Source organism: Dipteris shenzhenensis, chromosome 31, assembly GCF_047967505.1.
Source record: "Dipteris shenzhenensis isolate YYH24624 ecotype China chromosome 31, Dip_SZ_1.0, whole genome shotgun sequence".
NCBI lineage: Eukaryota > Viridiplantae > Streptophyta > Polypodiopsida > Gleicheniales > Dipteridaceae > Dipteris > Dipteris shenzhenensis.
In genome coordinates, this window is record NC_141626.1 from 3,777,107 (window position 1) to 3,795,806 (window position 18,700).

Sequence of the window (18,700 nt, forward strand, 5' to 3'; positions counted from 1 at the left end):
TTTGAAGCTTTTCGACAAGGTTTACACTTGGTCCCTTTTGTTACATATTCTCTGTACAGTCATAGGTTGCTATATCCACACTAGATGAATTTGTGCAACTTTCAAAGGCCTTAAACTAAGTAATTGGAAAGTATCATACCCATTCAAGACAAGTACCCAAGATAAAAGTACACCAATACTGTTGGGTGGAGTGGACAACAGAAGCAAAGGAGACGGAGGCAAGAAGCAAAACGTGTTGTTGTAGTAGAATAACTAAAAGTGTTGAAAAGTACAAAGACTACACCCAATAGGATGAAACCCTAAGATAGGTGTCCCAACACAACTAGGTGTCATAAAAGGTACATGTACTAACTGTACCATGTAACCTAAAGTCTAATAACTAGACCTACAATGCACATACCAAGGAATGAGCAGTACCTATGGATAGCCCATAGAGTATCCTACAAACCCCCCTCGACGGTATGGGCTGAAGTATCCTGCAAATGTCTCAAGATACTTGGAAGTCTAAGTGTCAATGAGAATTATATGCGAGAGTGCATGGGTTTGGTCTTGAAGTATCATGGATCAACCTTGCGTACTTCCATCGCAAAGGGGATGGCTAAACCCAGCTAGGTAGACAAAGCTGATTGGAAGTTCTTCAAGAAGCAGAATAGGGACCATCCCGAAATGTTCAAGGGTCAGAGGAGGGCTGCGAGGAGACGGCTGGACACCGTAGGTACTTCGCACTTTGGTGCAAGCGGATGGTTGGCATTTGAGGCAACTGTGGTAAGTCTACTTCTTTTCATTATAATAACCTTGTTTTTCACCATGCATCATGCATGAGTATTAAAAAATATGCATCAGTCAGCTTTTAGCTATGTACTTGTCTCCAATGGGTATGATACTTTTTATAGGAATTAAATTAATTAAGTTTAAGTCTTGTGAAAAGTATGATATCCATCAGATAGCATTTTTCATGGTTCGAATACATATTTTCTTGATTCTCACCACGCATTATCCATGCGTGTTAAAAATAATGCATCAATGTGCTTTAGCCTATGTACTTATCTCCGATGGGTATGAAACTTTGCATAGGCCTTAAACTAAGTTATCATAAGGCATGTGAAAGTATGATACTCATAAGATATCATATGCATGGTTTGGAATGCATATTTCCTTCTTTTTCACCATTCATCATGCATGAGTGTTGAAAAATATGTATCGGAGTGCTTTTAGCCTATGTACTTGTCTTTGATGGGTATGATGCTTTGCATAGCCTTAAAATTACCTAATTTAAGGCCTTTGAAAAGTGTCATACCCATCTGATAGTATTTTCATGGTTTGGAGTGCACATTTTCTTGTTTTTCACGATGCATCATGAATGAGTTGAAAAATATGCATTAGTGTGCTTTTAGCCTACGTACTTATCTCAACAACTATGATACTTTTCACAATCCTTAAACTAAGTAATGTTAAGGTGTATACAAAGTATGATACCCATTGGATATCATTTTCATAGTTTGGAATGCATATTTCCTTATTTTCCACCATGCATCATGCATGAGTGTTGAAAAATATGGATGGGTGTCTTTTAGCCTATGTGCTTGTCTCTAATGGGTATGTAAAGGCCCAAAGATTACTTAATTTAAGGCCTGTGCAAATTAAGATATGAATCAAATATCATTTTCATGGTTTGGAATGCATATTTTATTGTTTTTCACCATGCATATGCATAAGTGTTGAAAAATATGCACATAGATGCCATCTTCTCCTTTTGTGTTTTGATACTATAAATTTTGTTTCGAAGTGTTGAAGTGTCTTTAGAATTTCATAATGCATCTATGTGTGCTCACATTTTTTTTATCCCTTGCAAATAGGACCACGTCATTTGCATAGATGAGTAGGAGTTCTTCTCTAAAATTCATCAATGAATAATTTTAATAGAGTCGGTGAGAGAGGGCAACTGATCTCTATATTACTACTTATGATTGCCTTCTTTTGGTTGTAGGGGCCATTAGCTATAGTGATTATGCCGTAGCCTTTCACATAGTTTTTTGCATAGTACTATGTCAAATACCTTTTTGAAGTCCACAAAAGAGTAGTAAATGGCTCTCTTCTTATTCTTGAACCCTTCCATTGCATCCCTAATAGCTTATCATTGAATGTTAGTGTTGGAAATTTACCTAGGATGATGCCCTTACTCCTTGTTCCTTTGAAGGGGATTATTTAATTTGGGGGACTTAAGAAGAATACAATTATGGTATGTACATTTTTATGGAGGGGACTTTAAGATTCAAAATATACAACATGTATACATATGAAAGAGAACAAATTAATTATATGAAAAAATGTAAAATTTTAAATATAGGGGTATGTCTTAAATGATTTTTTATCGAGTGACTGACCTAGGGCAATATCCTCACCATTTTCACCCTTTGGGGACCCCTCATCAATTGCTTTATTTATTAGAGATAACAAACACTTCCCATGTGAAGGTCTCTGTAATTAAGCCTTGATGTCCTTACTTATGTCTACTATTTTCCATGCTTTATTTGCCATTTTACACTCTTGATCAAAAAAGAAATTTGTACTCTTGGTCGAAGAAGAATTTTCTAGGATTTTTCTGAGCTCTTCAAAGTGTTAAAGCTGAGGAAGTCTCTCTTCTTTGTACTGACCATTAAATATAATCTCTTGCTTTTGTCCTCTTTCCCTTCTACATTTGCTGCTTTCCATGCTTTATTTGCCGTTTCGCACTAGAGTATAGAAAGGAATCTCTAGTGTTAAAGTATTCTTTGAGAACCACATCATGTTCTTCCTAAATGGATGCTCGATGGCATTGTGCGAGAGTTGTTTAGAAATTCAACAGATTCAGGGACCTTACCCTTCTTACTGTAATCCTTACCTTCCAGCCTTACCCTTCCCCTTACCTTCCAAAGAAACCTTTAGTTGTAGATAGCCTTGGCTAGTTTCCCTCACAATCTTGTCTGAATAAGTCATAACATGCTTCTTTTTAGTCATGTGGGTAAGAAAGAACAACTCGTCGTTCTCTAGGCTGATAGGAATACCTATTTGAGGTTGGATCATCAAGTGATCCTATGTCCTCCCCTTAGGTTGTTTTCTATAGTGCATCTCTTGGTAGGTACAAGGCACTTTCTCAGTGTTCTTCATTGTATTTTTTGCCCTGCAAGGGTCCCAAGGGATGACTTGGTTAGTGAGTTGCTAATCATGGCCATAGTTTTGAAGTTAGTTCATTTGGTCAATTTGACCTTGCAAATTATGGTTAGTATGAGGCTTAAATGTGGGTTAGTAGAAGTTTAAGGGCTTCTAGTGTGTTTGGGGTTTAAGTTTTTTGTTTGCTTATGGAGGTCCTAAATGTTTTTTTGTCTTATATCCTAAAGCTTTTGTCTTTTGTTAGGTATCTCTCTCTAAAGATGGAGGCTCTCTTTGTCTCTTGTATGACACCACATTTATATTACTTTTGCCAAAATAAGCACTCTGTCCCCACTTTTATTTAATGGCCCATCCACCACACACACACACACACATACACCTTTTCACCTCTTTTCTCTCCTCTCTTTTACTCATATACATTTCCCGATATTCCTTCACCTTCACTTGCTTTTTCTCTTTTTCTTTCCTTCCAATTTACATCTATAGTTTTCTTTCACAAGTTATTTGAAATATTTATCTAGCTACTTACACTTGGACTTATAATGACACTCCAAAAGGCAGGGCTAGATATTTTTGTTAGTCCATCTTAAAGCATGGGGGGTGTGAAATGTGTCTCTGATTTTTTCCATAGTCGCCCAAATTGAGAGAGAGAGAGAGAGAGAGAGAGAGAGAGTACATATAAAGTCTCCAAGGAGGCCCCAACAACTCATTCTCTAGGTCCCAACGAGAATGATCCCCTACAATCCCATGAGTTTCCTTAAGGCATCTAACGAGCCGTAGGTGGCATCGTTTCTACCTTATTGGAAGAACAGCTTGCTGAATCGATTTGCCAGGATGCCTCGCGCACATACAGTCGCACCTCTCGGGTGTCCTCCCCTTCGGACCATCTGCTTCGACAAACTTGGTCTCATTAAAGGTGGGTTTCTGTACGAGCGTTTGGAAAAATACATGTCGAGCTGGATTCTAATATGTGATTGTTGGATAGTGTTGGAGAACCCTGCAGACAGTGGTCATCCTCAGGTTGTAGCTAGATGGGGGCAGCCTGATTCCCAAAGGAGCATATTGTGCGCATCACTGTCTTCGGAAGAATTTCCGGTAGTAAAATTATTTGTTATACTGTTCTGCTCCTTGGAGTCATTTCATACTAGCGAATAGAAGATGTATGTTCTGCAGTCTACTTATTTGTGCTAATGCTATCAGGTACTCGCCATTGCAAGGAGGAATCGAATTGTGAGTGTTTGTTAATCGCATTGTGGGCCAAAGAAATGCCAAATGGATTCTCGACATTTTAGGATTCGAATGACAAAATGTACGTAGCTGATAGCATCTGTCAAATTGATTTGCGAACAGGTAGAAATCCTCGATCCCCGCACTGGAGCACCGTTTACAGAAATCAATGTTTCTGCTGTTTCTGCCGAAGAGCCCGCTGGCAATTCTCAAAGCTCAGGAAAAATTGATAGCACTGAGACGGCTGGTATTCATATTTTAAGAGCGGATAGCTCGGGGTAAGGCTATGTTTGTAGTTTGGTTGGTGCTCTCGGTGGTTGATTTTCTGCAAATTTGAGACCTTATTCGGAGATGTTGCACTCAACATGCAGAAAAAACTTCCTATCCAAGAAACGTCAACCCATCAACTGCTGGTACTTGTCTTGTTTTATCCACATCTCGTGTTCTCTCTCTTTCTCAATTCAAACTCCAACAGAAGGACAAGGAAGAAGGGGCCCCTTGATCCTTTACAGTCTCTTTTGCCTCTATTGATGCACCTTGATGTCGGCATGTGCAACATCTTCCACATGGCAGGTCCACATAGGCAGATGATCCTTGCTTTGATACAATTTGTCACAGCCAAAAATGCAGGATGCTATGATGCAGAATTTGAGAAAGATTGGCCCTTCAAATGGGGTGGAAGAGGTGGCCATGTGAGAGTATTTTTGCTAGGCTCTTCTCTACACAATCCATATTTTGCAATACTCACACAACATACCATGTATGATGCGAGAGGGTGGAACCTCTCATGCCTCTTGGGATCACTTCCCTTGGGTGTACCCCATTATTCTAACTTAGTCTATGACTCTTTTATGCCTACCATTAAGTAAATGCAATACCTTTGCAAATTCTACCCTATCCTACCCATAATAGGACTGTATTATATTAACTTGGCTATTTTACACCATAGGGTAATCAGAAGATTCCCTAGAGTGATTTACCAGGATCTAATACAAAAATCATGTGGTGACAAGCTCTTGGACAGAGAATAATTCATCACCACAGTCAGTCTTCTTTTGCTTCCCTGTTCTCTTGGTTAAAGAAGAGTGGCTCTGTAGGATGTGCATTGATTACATGGATTTAGTGCTAGCCTTCGTCATCTTTTTTCACATCGTTTTATTATATGGTGATTACTTGTTTCTCTTATTCTGTGTAGGTGAAATATGCTTCACAAGATCATGTATTTTGTTGCAAATGGTAGCTATGTGCTAGCTTGGATAGAGCCTAGTGCAAGGAGCCTTGGATAGGACATTCGATTTGATGTCTTTCAAGATAGTATCCTTTAGACGGGCTTGGATATTGCTTTTCCTTGGATAAGAATTTTATGTAATGCAATTAATGGAAATTGGTCTACACCCTGTTTGAGTCCTATTTGGGCCACCTATGCACATAAATTATTTATGGGTTAGATAGATTATCCAAATGTGCCTTGGTCATGGGTTAATGGGTCTTCAAACTTTGAAGATATAGAGGAGATCATAAAGTAAATGGACCCATAGATTTTGTCAAGGGATGTCTTTTAAAAAAGGACCCTAAAAGTATGTATGTGAAGTCATAGTGGTTTTTTGCACGAGGGGGGGGGTTTGAGGACAGTACTCTATATATTTATTTAATGGTGCTTAGGCATTGGAATAGATCCAAAGCTACAAAATTATGGTTGACTATGAGGGCAATTTGTATACGGCCTTCATTGCTAAAGCAACAAGGAGTTGGTTGAGTCTACTCTTCACCTCCGGAGTGCCGACAGAAACTGAGTACGAAGACTTTGTATAAATGGATGCTCAAGTATGTGTGGGTGTGTGGATTTGTATGTGTGAGAGCATATTTTTATACTATGGTCTACACCCACTGTTCTCTGCATAAACTACATACCTGGCCACTAACTGGAGCTTTAAGAGATCACATTGGTTATAGATTGAAAAACCGATGATGTTAGTGGGGATGTCATAGTAGCTAGTCCTTGCTATGCGTGATGAGTTTACGGTTTTCAACCTTATGAGTGACAAACATGAGATTGAAACTGCACTATGTTGTGTATTTGGAGGATGAGTTTGGGAATGTTCCTGGATGCATCTATGGGAATGTTCCTGGATGCATCTAGGTATATGGTTATGTTGTATTAGCAGACATGCGAATTTCACCTTGTGAAGTTTTCGTCCATGTTGCGGCCTACTGGTATTGCGAGGATTCTTTCTATCTTAAATGGTGTGTTGTCCTACAAGCTAGATTTAGGTGCTCGTTTGCGAGAGACTAAAAATCGTTTAGACTTCACAAGCAATTGTAGCTTGATTGAAGAGGTTTTGGACTACTTTTTTATTAGCTTTCTCCTTTAGTGCTAGCCTTCGTCGTGGCTGAGTCCGCTCTTCACCTCCGGAGTGCCGACAGAAACCTAGTACGAAGACTTTGTATAAATGGATGCTTAAGTATGTGTGGGTGTGTGGATTTGTATGTGTGAGAGCATATTTTTATACTATGGTTTACACCCACTGTTGGGCGCTGATGATGTCAGTGGGGATGTCATAGTAGCTAGTCCCTACTATGTGTGATGGAGTTTATGGTTTTCAACCTCATGAGTGACTATCATGAGATTGAAACTGCACTGTGTTGTGTTTTTAGAGGATGAGTTTGGGAATGTTCCTGGATTCATCTAGGTATATATTTAAATAAAATGACTTTAAAGAATAGACTTTCCTATCCCTAGATTGATGATTTATTGGATGAGCTGAGGGGAACAAGCTGCAAAGGATTTTACAAAGGTAAGGCCTAAGATCAGGTTACGATCAAATAAGGACAGATGAGGATGAGCCAAATAAGGATAGAGGAGGAGGAGGAGGATAGACGGAACTTGGTTTATATCAGTTCAAGGTGATGGCAATTTGCCTCACTAATGTCCCACGAACATTCCAAGCACTTATGAATAAGATCCTACAGCCCTATACATCTGCCTTGGCTTTCTTTGATGATCTACTCATATACAACAAGTCTAAGGAGGAACATCTAATGCATGTAAAGCAAGTATTGAGGACCCACCAACTCTATGCCAAGGCTATTAATTGTGCATTCATGGCTAATGAAGTCGAATATCTTGGTCATGTTGTTAACAGTAGTGGAATACCCCGATAAGGTCAAGCATGTGAGAGAATGGCCATGTCCTCAGAATCCCACTCAATCAAGGGGTTTCCTTGGCCTCTTTTTATAGGAGGTTCATCAAACACTTTGCAAAAATTGCAGCACCCCTTACGGAGGATGCTTTGACTTCAGCTCCCATCCTTGTATGTGCAGATTTGTTAGTCATTTATGTTAGAAAAGTCACGAAGGATGCTTTGACTTCAGCTCCCATCCTTGTATGTGCAGATTTGTTAGTCATTTATGTTAGAAAAGTCACTGCCCCACGTGTGAGCCCCCGTTTTGAGTTTCCCAGACATGAAGGATGCTTTGACTTCAGCTCCCATCCTTGTATGTGCAGATTTGTTAGTCATTTATGTTAGAAAAGTCACTGGCCCACGTGTGAGCCCCCGTTTTGAGGGGGCAAGGGGGCAGGAGACTGTAGGGGGAAAGGGGCTATGGTTACCGAGCTGTGTGGGGGAGTGCGCCTGCATAGAAGACTGTGCCAGCAAGGTATGAGGAGCAGGACCAGCCAGCAGCAGCAAAAGGCCTCTAGAGGGGGCCTACTTATAGGCCAGACCAGCCAGGTCTGGTCGGCCCACTTACAGCCCTAAAAAGGTCCCTGACCAAGTTGGTCCATTGGGCTGCAGCAGACTGGCCTTGTCGGTCACCTACCAGGGCTCCTTGCCCTCCTATAAAAGGGGCTCCATTCCCCCACTATTCTCCATCACCTGCACAGACTGCCTTGCACACATACAAGCGCGCAGAGGGAGAGAAGTGGCTCAGCACTTGACAGCAACCTTGGGCTGTTTGTACATGCTCACTGAGTGAGCTTTTGACTGCCCATGATTGTGGAAGAATATATCTAAGTTTTGGCTATCTCTTTCTCCGTCCCTTTGAGTGTTGTATGAGCTAGATCGGGAGTGAGGTGTGAGTGATTCTATCCTCTATTTCCAACATGGCATCAGAGCTAGGTTCACAGCTCTAGATCGGAGTACCTCAGCAAGTAGGCGACTCCAATCGACACTCAGGTTTGTTGCGTGGTCAAGTTCTCCGCTGTAAATTCAGTTTACTGTCCTTTATTACAGCAAGGATGGAGGACAAGATTCTACTGTTGCCTCTTCAGCCCCTTCTCTTCCTTCTCCTCCAGATTCCTCTCATTCACAATCCCGAACTTGGGAGAGTCAGGGAAGCTAGACGGGTCAAATTACCTGATCTTGAAGATGAAAATCCGAAGCCATCTTGTGGCCCGGAAGTTGTGGAATCTCACAACCGGGGTGGAGGCAAAACCGGACTGCTGGACAGCAAGGGGAAGATTGTCATTCTAGTGGATAGTGAAGAGCTTGAGAATTGGGAAGAGAGAGATGCCCACTCCCTAGCATTAATCATTGGGACCATGGCGGACTCTGTTCTTCCGCACATCCAGATAGCCGAGACGTCTGTAGAGGCGTGGGCTATCATGAAGGATTGTATGAAACTGACAATACATCTCGAATTCTGATGCTCCAGCATCAACTATACAATCTAGACATGACTGAGGCAGACAATGTTCATGACCATCTGATAAAAGTCAAGGTGGTAAGGGAGCATCTTGTGGTAGTTGGTCAGAAGGTAGATTCAAGTCAATTGGCACTGTTGATTTTACACAAGCTACCTCAAAGCTTTAAGAGTTTCGTGACTACGGTCACTGCAAGACAAAGGACCAAGCCTCTCACCTTCGAGGAGCTTGGGCCTTTACTATTGCAAGAAGAGGCTCAGGAAAATTTGTTTACTCAATCGGACAAAAAGGCTCTCGTAGCAAGGGACAAGCCCGGCAAGGGTAAGTTCAAAGACTCTAAGAACAAAATCCTGATGGGATATCTCAAGGTGTATGCCCCAGGCACACCTTGGTTTCTATGTGTGTGTGCTAGAGGCACAGTTAGGTGCCCATAAGCACTGTTAGGTGGTGGTAGATGCCACATAGGGTGATTGAGAGAATCTAGGAGTAGATTGAGGAGATGATTGTGGAGCTCAGAGGTCATCAGTGATGTCAGTGATCATGTAAGAGGTGCCTACTTAAGGACCTCACCTTTCTTCAGTCCATAAGCAAGAATTCTCAGTTTGTTTTCACTCCATGCTTTCCTTTCAGTTCACCAACATGGTATCAGAGCCCTTTGATCCTCCTTGAGCCCATTTGTGCCACATCATCTTCTTCTTCTCCATCTTCTTCTTCTTCATCTTCACCATTTCTTCCCTTTCTTCCCAAATCTTGCTAAAGCTTGTTCTCCCTCGTTTCTCCGCCATTCTCCAAGCCCTTCCTGCTGGAGATACCCCTCGAATGGGCGAACTTCCACCTGCAAGCAATTGAAGAAAGGTCGTCGCTGCGGGTTGCCATTCCACGAAAATCGTCGAAACTGTCTTCTGCGTTTTCTCTGTGTCTACTCCACCTTTCTCTAATTCCTTTCAGGGGAAGCTTCTCCATACCTTGGGCTATCTTGTGTTGAAATCTGAGCAGCAATGGTTGCATATTCAAGGAGAACAGAGCCAAAAACCAGTCGATTTTGACGACACTCCAGCCAGCAATATCGCGCGCCATTTTGCCCAACCTCTGTGCTGGATCTTCTCTGGTATATGAGCTTTCTTTTGCTTCAGAAAGCCCTGTTTTCTTTGCTTTGAAGAGTGAGATACAAGCCCTCCAAGTTCAGGCCTCTGTTTTGGACAGTTTTGACAAGGTTGTGAGTTTGATGCTACATTAGATGCTACTTTAGCATTTCTGAGGTTTTAAAGTATTGAAAAGCATCAGTATAACTGTGGCTACAACTTTCTTTTAAGTTGCTAACCTGGATTTGCTTCGAATACTTTCATTTAGTCACCTCTATGAAGCATGCAAGTGAAAGCATCATTGATTTGTAGTATGGATTTTGGTTGCAAGCCTTTGCTACTCTAAATGCTTGTATTTTGAAGCTCTTCAACTCTTTCTAGCCTTGTAAGAGAGTAGACACTGCCCATTCTGGGTTAGACCCTCTCATGGCTATCATCTTGAATATGGATAAGTTCAATGGTAAGGGCTTTCACACATGGCAGATGAAGGTTAAGTTTGCATTGATGAGGGAAAACCTCTGGGGGCTTGTCAAACCGGCTTCAACTTCTTCTTCAACAGCCTCCAATGCTGGAGAATTCTCAGCTCCGACACGCCCGGCAAGAGATCTTGCTAGAGAGGAGAAAGCCTATGGCATCATTGCTCTTGCCCTAGGAGATGACTATATTCATCACATCTCTGATTTGGAGTCTCCTTCGGAAGCTTGGCAGAAGCTTGACATTATTTTTGGTGCTAGCTCTCACATCTCAAAATTGTCATTAAGATTGCTTTCTTTGAATTGAAGATGGTTAGTGGCACTCCTCTGGCTGCCCATGTCAATCTTATGCGGAGTCTCATGACTCAACTTGCTTCTATCAACTCTCCAATCACTACAGATGATGCAATGGCAGTGTTGCTCAAGAGTATGCGTGAAGATTATGATCATGTTGTTACCACTTTGAAAAATCTTCCTAATCCTAATCTTGAAGGTCTTATTTCTGCTCTTCAAGAAGAAGAAAGGCACATGGAACTCCGGAGAGGCAATGACACAGTCTATGCCATAAAAATCCAGAAGGGCAAGTTTTCACCTTGCAAACATTGTGGGAAGACTAATCACCACATAGGATGATTGAGAGAATCTAGGAGCAGATTGAGGAGATGATTGTGGAGCCCAGAGGTCATCAGTGATGTCAGTGATCATGTAAGAGGTGACTTAAGGACCTCACCTTTCTTCATTCCATAAGCAAGAATTCTCAGTTTGTGTTCACTCCATGCTTTCCTTTCAATTCACCAACAAATCCTTGCTATGTGAGTTTATGGTTTTCAACCTTATGAGTGACTATTATGAGATTGAAACTGCACTATGTTGTGTTTTTAGAGGATGAGTTTGGGCATGTTCCTGGATTAAATGGGACCACACATCATTGGAATGAGCTGCAATTTTTCGACAGCTCTAACTAGTCCATCCTTTGGAACAACGTGTATTTTATCCAAGATGCACCCTTCACACACGTGTTTTGGTGGCATCTCTGCATGAGGCATTTTCTGTACCATACCATGTTATTACAGCAGCATTAGACTGCCATAATGCACATGCCTAAACCTGGCATGCCATAACTCTGAATTATGCATGGCAGATGTAGATGTTGTTGCAACCATACATGCATCCTATCCCCTCTTCTCAACACAGTCCAAATGATACAAGCCGTAATACAGTGTTCTAGAAGTGGCTATCATAGAGTCCCTCTCTCTATCCCTCACTGTGCATGTATTATCCTCAAGAAACCCAAAGCTGAAAAGGAGGCCAAAGCTTGGCAAGTCGAGGAAGACAAAGCCTTAGCAGCTATTGGCCTTAGTTTGAAGAAAGACATTATTCTTGAGGCACCGTGTGAGACCAGCACTGGAATTTGGGACTGGTTAATTCAGAAGTATGAAAAGCGATCTGAAATCAAAGTGCTCCGTCTCTTCCACAAATTGGAACATCTCCAGTACTCTGAAGGTAAAGACCTGCGTTCTCATGTCTGTTCCATGAAAGAGCTTTTTACTCAGTTAGCCTGTGCGGGTGATGCGTATAAGGTCCCTGTCGAACAGATTATACCAGTCCTTTCCCAGTTTGTGGCATAGTTTCCGCAGCACCTTAATGAATAATAAAAATTTGACGTGGGAGCAAGCTGTTGATGCCTTGTATGAAGAGGAAACAATGCGTATTGATCTTGGTTTGCAGTCCTCCTCAGCTGACCATACACTTGTCTCCGTTGCTTCTACCAAGACTTTTGAGTTTACAGCATAACCTTGCTTTGCAAAAGAGGTAACAGATTTTTCTTTATGCCTGAAACAAATAACACATCTACAATATCTGTACCATCAGCAGCACTAAAAGTTATTTCACCCACACCTTTAACTGGATAGGCAGAATTATTAGCAAGGTGACCTGTTTGCCAGCTTGAGCAGCGCTCAAAGACCTGAACAAGTCCGTCCTAGCGGTGATGTGTCTTGAAGCTCCATTGTCAAAGTACGATGTGACCTAATTTTCATTCACATTTAGACACATATGCTCTCTATCATCGTGCATAAAGTTTACTGATTCATTAGCTTTATTTGAAGCAGCAGCAGAGGAGTCAACACCCAAATTTGATTCTTTCTTTTCGTTCATGAATCTCTTCCTGCATTCAGTGATATAGTAAATTGGCTTCTTCCATTTCCCTTTCTTCTTGGCTTGCCTTTCATCCCTCCTCTGCCTGCTTGGGATGATGATGGCTGCAGGACCTTGGCACATGCTAGGACCTGCTTGGGTTTTTCCCCATTTAGCATCATTTCTTGATTTTGTGCGGGGATCAGTGCTTGCTTGTAGGCAGCGGATCAAAAATTTTGAACCTGTTGTTCGAATCAGACCTGAATGAGTCGCTTCAACTTATAGTCTTCTGACACTCCAAGCTGCTGTAGGACGACACACGCAAACCATTCTGAGAGGTGAGAAAATTTGTCCTCCAGGTTAAGCATATACTACGGAGGTAGAAAACAAGACTTGAGATAAAAACAAACCTATTCCAAGAGGCATTTTTTAAGGGACAGCCTTTTGCATTTTTGCTCAATGTTTGAGCAGCACGTTGTGGCATTTACACTTGTGAGCATTGTTGTCATTTTTTGAGTTGACATTTGCAAATTTGCAGTCCACTCGAGTAGCCAGCTCATTGCATTGTAGCCTTGAGGCTTTGTTTGCAAGGCACTTAATTTTTGGAATTTTTTTATTTGCAATGGCAAACCATGAGTCATTTCGAATGCTTGCTGTTGAGGACAGACTTAATGGTACCAGCTATCCGATGTGGTCATAATTGGTGCGTCACCTGTTGATATCCAGAATTTTTGGGGAATTTCTGGATCAGAGACTAGACCTGTTCCTCCAGTAGAGGCACTTGAGTAGAGTCGTCAAAACTGAAAGAAGACAGCCTCTACTCACGCAGATCAGGCCTTTGCCACTGTTCACAGAGGCATAGACAAAGGGGGAAAATTTTACAGCAAGCCCAAACCTTCATTTGGTACCTCATCATCTTTTTCTGTGATGAGAAGAAGAAGAAGCGCTGTAATTATTGCAAGAAGTTCAACCATGCCATCTTTGAACGTTGGAAGCGGATTGATTTGGAGTTGAAAAAACAGCAAAATGGTCTTGCAGTCACCCCTGCTCTTGCTGTCCATGATTACCCTCATGAGGCTCAGGACGAGTGGGCGTTTGTTGTGACCTACCACTGCAATTCGCAGATGCATGCTTGGTATTTTGACAACGGTGCTAGTAAGCAGATTACCTCTTGCAAATCTCTATTTCAGTTCTGGATGATGCTCCACATGATAGAGTGACACTTGTAAAGTTTTGCATGTTCTAGGTATAAAAAAGAATCTGATTTCTATTTCAGCCATCTTCACAAATGGCTCCATAGTTTTTTTTGACAGACATCGTTCTGCCGCATATGATAACCGATACAATAATTGTCTTGTAGGCATTCAGACACTTGACAGCAGGTCCCATCGCCTTGATATCTTTGAAAAAAAGGTTGCTATTGAAGCTAATTCCATTGCTGAATTTGTGACTCATTTATGGCATGAGAGATTGGGGAATCTAAACTTTAACAATTTGGTGAAGGACATGGTGGTAGGTCTCCCACCCATGCATGCATTTACAAAACATGCATATGAGGCCTGCTTATTGGGTAAAATGCATCAGTTCCCATTTCCAAAAGACGGAATATGTTGGCCGATGCGGACAGCATCACTTGGAGGCTATTACTAGATTCACTTGGATTTTTCCTATGAAATTGAGGCCAGATGTCTTCTCTAGGTTAAAGCATTTTTGTGCCTTAGCAAAGAATGAGAGTGGGGAAACACTCTTGACCGTCCGCACTGACAAGGGAGTGAGTACTTATCCTGGATTTTTTTTGATTTTTTAGCAGCCCAGGGTATCATACATCAGTGCACAGTGCCATACACACCACAACAAAATGGACTTGCAGAGTGGAAAAATTCAACAGAAATGGAAATGGGCAGGTGCATACTTAAGAGAAAGTCTTTGTGTAGGCCATCCTATGGGCTATCGATGATGCCACTTATTCCTTGGTATGTGCCTTATAGGCCTAGTTATAGTCAGTTAGGACTATTGGTACAGTTAGTACCTGTACCACCTAGGTCAGTTAAGACACTTAGTCCAGTTAGGGCAGTTAGCCCTAGGGTTTTGTTATGTTGGCTCCCCCTTCAGCCTCCACTCTTAGTTTTGCAGCAATGTATTACAACATCTCGTTTTTCTCCTTCTTGCTTCCATTTTGGAGCTTCCATTGCTTATCATAGCCAATAGTGGTATCAGAGCAGCTCGGGAATCCATTCCCTCAGCCATTGACAGCTTTTCCAAGCCGTTTGGCAGCCTCCTGAGCCCTCATTTCTGCTGGTCTTGCTGGTTTCTACACACCTAAGAGTCTTCGAGGTCTCTCCGAGCACTTCTGTCGCAAGAACCCTCTTTTTGACGCGAGAAGATTGCACTTTGGAGCAACCACCGCGAAGGGAGTTGCATTTTGGAGCATCTTCCAGCGTGCTGCAGTAAATTCGACCACACGTGTGAGGTTTTTGTTGTTGTACGAAATCTGTACAACTGTACGGCTTGCTGTACGAAATCTATACACCTGTACGGACACATTTAAGGCAGGCGCAGTGTTGTATGGAGCATTTCGAGACTGTACGGACCTGTTACGCTCACACGTGTCACTTGTATGGGCCATTTTGGGAGTGTACAGATCATTTAATGTTGTGTACGGATTCGCCTCGGGGTGCGTGCTAGCAAAATTTAAAGCAAGGGCTATAAGCTATATCAGCCCTGCATGGGCAAGTGTTTTGTCAGTCGGGATGTTGTGTTTGATGAATCTTTTACTATGCGTTTGCTGGACTGTCAAAAACAGGCCGTTGATGCCCTGTCATGACAAGAGAATGATTATTTAGTTAATTAATAGTCATTAGAACTTTATTATTGTTAGGCGCCAATTTGATGGTGCGGTTATATGTTTGTATTTATGATCGATCAAGCGGTGTAAATAGTACCGCCAAAACTATGTAACATTGGCCAATGATTAGTAATAAAGATGTGCACACATGTGTCTAGGTCCTAGGGGCAATAGGGAAGGGAAAGGGTGCATCAGAGTGCATTGAATGGTAGGTGCATGGGTCATAGGCTAAGGGTAGGTGTAAATGGGAAGATGGAACTTGAGTGATCTCAAGGGACATTAATGAAAGGGTATCACCCTTTCATTGTGAATCTCACGTAGCATTCTTTCTACCACATTGCATTCATCCGTCATCTCTCTCCCACCTTGCATGTAGGTCGAAAAAGAAACAAGTACTCTCACGAAGGCGCTCTTCCCCATTGGAGGGCCAATCCGCATTCAAATTCTGCATGCATTGCACCCATTTGCATTTTCGAAAAGTGTGGATTTTCACATTTGGTATCAGAGCGGCGACGATCCACGAGCGGGATGAGAAGAGGGCGACAGTTGCGAACGACGGAAGTCGCAAGAGAGGTTGACGGAAAAGGATCACGATTGACCGATCTCGAGGTTCTGAGACAAGGGATTTTTCTGAAAAATTTTGGCCTTCAACGGTGAACGGGGTGTCCTCACGGAGGGGATTTGGCGCCCCCCCCCCCCCCCCCCCAAATGTGAATTTACCCTTAAACCATGAGAAAAAGGGATCCCCGTTCTACCCAAACGGGAAGTCGGATTGGAATAAGATTTTAAGGGAGTGATCCACCCATCAAGTACCCCCCATAACGGTATCTAGAGCTCCAATCCGCTCAAAACGAGAAGCCCAAACGGAGCGTACCAGTTTACAGCAGAAATATAAGAAGAAAAGCTTGAAAGAGCAGGGAAAGGAGGTCATTTTAAGTGTCTTCTCAACACAAACGAAGCGGGAGTCGGATAAGTACCACCACCTCTACAACACTTGAAGTTTGCTGTAAAATAAACCTTCTTTTTTGAAATTACAGCAAGACATTTTCTCTCTTGTATTAATAAAAGGAAAGAATGGAAGGGGAAGGGACATATAACAATGAACTTATTCCTTTTCCTCCATTACCCCAAGGAGAGAGAGAAAGAACACCTTCACCCCCTCTTGAAGAGGATGGATTAGGTGAGAGTTATACACATCTTGAGTATGATAACCCACAAATAGATTTACAGCAGTCTCTCCTTCAAGAACCTACTGATAGGGAGTTCTCCTTTCGTAATGAAAGAAGAAATGAGACCAGCCAAGAACAAGGTGATGAGTTCACGCCTTCAACTCAAAACCCAATACACATGGATTCTAATCCAAGTGCAAGAGGAACAGAGGAGACTCCTGTTGATAAGCTGGTTTTCCAGCTTAGCAATATGATTGAGCAGTCCATTATGACAAGATTAGGGACTAAGAGGACTTTAAACTTCGGGGATGAAGAGTTGAGTAACCCTTCTAAGAGGTCCAAATTCCAACCGCGAGAGAGAATTGAGTTCCCCAAATATGATGGGGCAAGGGAGGCTGACAAAATCCTCAATTGGATTCGTCATTTTGAGCTATACTTTGCCCATCAAGACAAGACCGAGCAAGAGAAGCTTGCTCTTGCCACATTGCATCTGCAGAAGGATGCTCTAATGTGGTGGTCCTTGTCACAAACAGGAAAAGAGCCTATTCATGAATGGGCTAAATTTGTGGAGCAACTGAAAACCACTTTCATGCCACCGAGGCATGAAGAGAACCTAACCTTTCGTTGGGAGAGGTTTAGGCAGTTCGATAATGAGAGTAATGCAGATTTTACAGCCAGATTTTGGAAACTCTCTCTAGAGTTACCCGAAAAGAGTGAGGAAGATAGGAGAAAGAAGTATTTAGCAGCTTTAAGCTCAAAAGTAAGGTACGAGGTTGAAATGTTTAACCTCACTAAGCTGGCTGAAATAGCCGAGAGAAAATTGAATTCTCGTAAACGCTTCAATAAGGAGTATGGGTCATCATCTAAGACCAATAATATACCCACTTTTAGGAAACCAAACCGGTTTAAGAATAATAAAGGGAAGGGTAAAGCTCTTGTAAGGAATGTGAACAGCCAATCACGTCCTGGATGGGTGCCATTTCCTTCTATGACTGACGAAGAGAAGAGGAAGTTGATCAAGGAAGGAAAATGTTTCGGTTGTAAGAAACATAAGCCAGGGCACGTATGGCATAAGTGTCCCGTTCTCTTGGCTAAGATTGCCAAGAGGAATTCAGTAAAAGGGAAAGCCAAGGCATCCAAGCAGGAGGGTGAGGCTTCTACCTTGTCACCCTCGAAATCTACTGTGACTATTGAGCCAATAGTGAATGCTGTCCATTCAGCCAATACATTTGGGCCTCATGATCTTTTTAAGGTGTATGGATTCGTGAATGGATAGAGAATAGTGGTTCTCCTAGATGATGGATGTAATTATGACTTAGTAAGTGATAGATTGGCAAAATTACTCCATCTTAAACCAGAACCTATAAAAAACATGTCGCTCTCAGGAGCTTTTAGGGGACACAATGAAGAAGACACATCCATAGTACGAAATATTCCTTTTCGTATACAAAAATATAGAGATCGAAGGGATTTTCTAGTAGCCCCTTTACAAGACGTTGACATGATTCTAGGTAAACCATGGCGGTATGATTTTAACCCTGCTATTCATCCTCATACTCATCATTGTTGCTTTGTATATAAGGATGAAAACATAAGGATCGTAGGGGATCGGGACGTGTATACAATTCCATTGATTACTCCTACCCAAGCGAAAAGATTGGTAAAAAGAGGGGTAGATTGTAATCTTGTGTATATACGGGATTCACGAGATCTTCATATCTCAAAAGAAGATCGGAAGAGAAATGAGTTCCTTAGAGCTTATGAGGATCGATTTTCAAGAGATGACTCATTCGAATTGCCTATGGAGAGAGAAGATGATCATGCCATAGACTTAGAGCCAGGAGCTTCTCCTCCATGTAGAGCCCCATATAGGATGAACAGGATAGAAATGGAGGAGGTAGAAAAACAAATTGAAGATCTGTTGCAAAAAGGCCTGATTCGACCAAGCAGTTCTCCATTTGGAGCACCTGTATTAT

General features: G+C 42.0%; 1 protein-coding gene across 2 annotated transcripts in view; it reads left to right on the forward strand.

Annotated features, from left to right (window-relative positions):
- The first annotated feature begins 3,742 nt into the window (after positions 1–3,742).
- Positions 3,743–18,700, forward strand: part of LOC147880916 (Transducin/WD40 repeat-like superfamily protein) — a 62,427-nt gene continuing 47,469 nt past the window's right edge. Inside the window, exons 1-4 of one of the 2 annotated variants that reach the window (XM_087369801.1) lie at positions 3,743–4,066; positions 4,136–4,245; positions 4,351–4,380; positions 4,501–4,655. In XM_087369801.1, coding sequence (XP_087225927.1) covers positions 3,985–4,066; positions 4,136–4,245; positions 4,351–4,380; positions 4,501–4,655 — 377 coding nt within the window. In that variant the 5' untranslated portion in view covers positions 3,743–3,984. The remainder of the gene's footprint in view (positions 4,067–4,135; positions 4,246–4,350; positions 4,381–4,500; positions 4,656–18,700) is intronic. The other variant, XM_087369799.1, reaches the window with a different exon arrangement.